Source organism: Capsicum annuum, chromosome 11 (assembly GCF_002878395.1).
Source record: "Capsicum annuum cultivar UCD-10X-F1 chromosome 11, UCD10Xv1.1, whole genome shotgun sequence".
NCBI lineage: Eukaryota > Viridiplantae > Streptophyta > Magnoliopsida > Solanales > Solanaceae > Capsicum > Capsicum annuum.
Window position 1 is genome coordinate 231858788 of NC_061121.1, and position 4589 is coordinate 231863376.

The 4589-nt window shown below is 29.8% G+C and overlaps 1 protein-coding gene across 1 annotated transcript; it reads right to left on the bottom strand.

The window, feature by feature from the left end:
- Positions 1 to 1665: 1665 nt before the first annotated feature.
- Positions 1666 to 2622, bottom strand: LOC107846884 (uncharacterized protein At1g08160). Its single transcript, XM_016691152.2, has one exon. The coding sequence runs from the start codon at positions 2481 to 2483 to the stop codon at positions 1863 to 1865; it is 621 nt and encodes a 206-aa protein (XP_016546638.1). The 5' UTR covers positions 2484 to 2622; the 3' UTR covers positions 1666 to 1862.
- Between the last annotated feature and the right edge of the window lie 1967 nt (positions 2623 to 4589).

A 4589-nucleotide genomic window follows, 5' to 3' on the forward strand; every position in this document is an offset into this window, starting at 1 on the left:
TTAATTTGTTGTAGATTTTATTGGATTGATATAAGTATAAATATTCACCCCTTAATGTTTTTCAAATCAATCTCCTAAAAATCTAATTAATATTTTGGATAAAATTTATTTACTTACTTCAAATTTACTTCAATAATCAAACTCCTCCTCTAACTTTAAACCATAACATTAAGGCATTGGATTAACATTAAAGCTTCTTTATAGGTATTTGATTATCATTAAAGCTTCTTATTTACAAAAGAAAAAAAGGCAAATACTTTACTTAAATAATAAATTTGAATTGTGCTCCACTAATCACCATGTAGCTTTATTAGGTTAGATTTTTTTTTTATTATTATTATTTTTATTCTTTTTTATTTATTTTTTATTTTTTGCTATTGAGTTAAGGTGACTACTATGGAAGACTCATCAACTACCACTATCAAATTATTTTTCATAAGAAAAATGACAAGCAATCACAATTCATTTTGATGTGGACTACACACTATTTACCTACCTAATTTTGTTCCCAAAGTTTAGTCTAAAATAAATTTCAATTTTGTTCACATTTTTGTAAAAAAAACAATACAAGTTTTATGTCTTACTCATGTTAGAGATTAAGGTAATTTGTCCTCTAATTAGAAGTTTTTTATACAAATTACTCAAGCAAATTATGTATATAGGGTAAATTTTGATATTCATACACCAAAGTAAAGTGATTTTTAAAATAACATACATAAGATCTACAATGTCGTACAGTAATTTTTAAAATAACTCTAGCTAAGGAGCACTAACAACGAACATCACTCCAGTAATTTTCTAATGAAAGCGGTGTACGATTAGGAATTGTGGAAAGAAATAATAAATAAATATAAATTTTGCAATTTTTAATTTTGTGAAATTAATTGAAAATAGTATATATTACTTAAAAATCAAATAATATTGTGATTTTTAATAAATATGAATTTATTTTCATGTAAATCTCCCATTATTGTAATGGGCTGAAATGGAGCCCTTTTGGAATGGAACCCATTTCTCACAATTACATGTTTAGATGGGAATATTTACATAAATTATATATTGATTCTGTATGTTTATACATATACTATATATACACCGATTATTTTTAATTTAAACAGTTGAGTGAACGACTATTTAGGTTAATTTTGTTAAATGGATAAACAATGTTGTAAGGTTCTTTCATATTTGTCACTTTGGACCGTCAATAAGTAAAGTGAATAGAAATCTCGACAAAACCAAGCCCAACTGTCAAAGTATTACTCGTTCTGGCGTAACTTTTGGTGTATCATGATTTTGTGTTGTTGGAATTTAACTCAAAAAGCGTCTCAAGGGTTGAATCTGAACTCGTTCTTTCATAGCGCCTAACCGCTCTCTATCATTTCAACGTGTAATTTGTCAAAAGTAAAATTATAAAAAATGAGCGAAGTTTATTTTGATTTCCACTGTCAACAGTTTACAGTTTATTGGACGCAAAATTTTTAAAAGCAATAGAGAATTTTGAATTTTATTACGTTAAACAAAAGTTAACTATAACGAACTAAAGAGTATTGGATTTTTGTGATTTTAAACATATCATGTGAGCTACTAAAATTAAGAGATTACTACATATTAACAAATGACATTTTTTTAATAGATTTGAAAAGAAAAAAAAACATTTATGTTCTCTTTCATGCAGACACATTATTTTTCATTCAAAACACAAAATGTTACAATTACAGTTGAAGAAACCACAATGTCAATCTCACATCCAAGAAAGAACCAAAAAGAAATTACAACAATTCATCATAAAAAAAATAAAAATAAAAATAACAAAAATCCAAAAACACCCCAAAAAATGTCAAAAAAAAAAAAAAACTTAATAATTATATATCTACATCGCAAGGAAATGATTTAGAATTTTTTCTTGAATTAGAAAAATTTACCCTAGGAGTGCACAAAATCTTCAATTTTCTATGATTTGATTTCCATGCACCAACTTTAAACCTTATTTTTGCCCTAATTTTAACTTCAACTTCGACTCCTCCTCCTGACCTTTCTGTCTTAAAATCATGGGCAATATCCCCGTAAAGTGCCACGTCATTCGCTGGAAGTGACACATTCATATGTGTCACGTTCCGGCGAGGTTGATAAAATGGCTCAACGTTATTGTTGAAAGCTATAGGTTGCGAGTTAAAAAAGAGTTTCACTTCAATATTGTCATAATAAATTGAGACTCTTTTGTTTGGATTGTAGGCTCTTATTGTAAAATTGAAATTGGCACTTAAATGATTGTTGTTGGTTAAATTGTAATCATGGATTGAAGAATTTTCAATGGAATAGACCATTTTATGAGGTTTTAGGACTAGCCATATGATGAGCACAACTAGTCCTACTATGATAAGTAGAGTTAAAAGTGTAATGGCTATGCACCTAAAAAGACTAAATGGCTGACGTGGCTTTGCGCCAGGTGGCGGTTGTGGATGAGGTGGAGCAACCGGAGGCATGGTTAAGGGTTCTTGTAGTTCGGGAGGATCAAACTATCAAAACAGGTTGTTTTGTCAAACTTAACCTAACAATGACGATATATGAAAGCGTTTTATAGGAGAAGCTGGAGAGGAATTTACGACCAGAAGCGTGTTAAGGATTTTTGTAGTTCGGGAGGATCCAACTATAAGAACAGGTTGTTTTGTCAGACTTAACCTAACAATGAAGATTTATGAAAGAGTTTTATAGGAGAAGGAGATGAATTAACGACCAGAAGCGTGTTAAGGATTTTTGTAGTTCGGGAGGATCCAACTATAAGAACAGTCTGTTTTGTCAGACTTAACCTAACAATGACGATATATGAAAGAGTTTTATGGGAGAAGAAGGAGAGGAACGACTAGAAGTGTGTTAAGGATTCTTGTAGTTCGAGAGGATCCAAATATTAGAACATGCTGTTTAATTTTATCAGTTTAACCCGACAATAACGATGAGAGGGTTTTACAAGGGAAGAAGGAGAGGAACAACCAGAAGTAGGTTAAGGATTCACGTAGTTCGAGAGAATCGAACTACAAGAGGGGGTTTTCTTCTATTTTTTTTGATGTTCGATTCTTTGACTTTAAGAACGCTGGTTTTAAGAATGGACTATTTTGTGTGGACTTGGTTTTTGGGTCTTGGTGTACTTATTGTCAGAGAAATAATGGGCTATTTTTATAGTGGGGTGAAAGGATAAAGTTCCAAAGAATATATTATTATGGAAACTATAGTCTAAAGGTTAGCTTTTGATTTCTTGCAAGAAACTCAAGAGATCTTGTGGAGTTGTACTTTTTATATTTTACTATAGTAAAATACTTTTTGAAAAATAAATTTTTTAAAAGTTTTATTGTATAGTTATAATGATGATTACATGAATATTCTTGTCGTGCATGAAGAGATAAAGCTAAAAAAGATTTTGTAGAGTACGTGGGGTTTTAACATAGCTTTGTTTCTTATTATTCGTAGTGGCGGAGTAGGATTTTCACGAAAGGTATTAAGATATAACGAAGTAAATAAGCAAACAAATTGAAAAGGGTTCGATGTTTTCTATATGTATGTTCTGATGCTTACACGGTGTTCGATATATGTATTAAACCTTTATTAAATTAGGTTTCGCGCATTGTAGGATCCATTTCTCATGAAGGCGACAACGCTTTCAATAGGAGTCTGAATTTGTTTGATAAAATCACGAACATAGTCGAATTCAAAATTTAAAGTTATTATGAGTTCCTAGAATCATTTTAAATTAGTCTTACATAAAGTCTCGGAAAAAAACTATTGAATTTACGTGAACTCGTAACCAATCAGTATAAATTTCCCCTTATCTGGTTAGGGAATCCTCTTATCTGGTTTTGATAATAATTCTTTCTTAACTAACAAGTTGTTCCAAAACCATCTTTAAAGTTGTTCTCTACAAAAACAGGTCATAATTAATTGATCTCCCTATTCTCATAATTTGTTAATATTTAGTTAACTGAAATTTCGTTAAAAGTGTTCAAGATTAGATATATAAGTATAGAAAAATAAATTATGATCTATGTATTTTGTATAATTTTTCAATGAAGAGCGTTCGACTGACCGACCACCATAAGCAGGGACGAAGCCATCATTCATCCAAGGGGTTCATCCGCTGAACCCCCTTCGACGGAAAATTATACTATTTTTACATGGTTAAAAATATTTTTTATGTATATATAGTAGATGTTGAACCCCTTCGGCTAGTTCGTATGTTTACTTCTGAACCACCTCAATGAAAATTCTGGCTCCGTCACTGATCATAAGTTATAGATTTATAATTTTAATGTAATTTTTTAAAATAGACAAGAAGTAAGAGCTAAGTGCTAACTGAATATTAATATAATTTGGTGCTTATTATTTTGGCTGAGAATATTTATGTTAGATTATTATTTCTCGTCTCAAAGAAAAAGAAAAAGTATGTGATGTTTCTTAGTAAGGGTTCTTTTGCTGCATGAATTTATTGTTATAAAAAAAAAATGAATTTAAGTCATACATATTGGTAATATAAGATTTATTTTACAATATGGGTGAATTTTAAAACATGATTGTAATAGGTTATTTATCATCTTTACAAG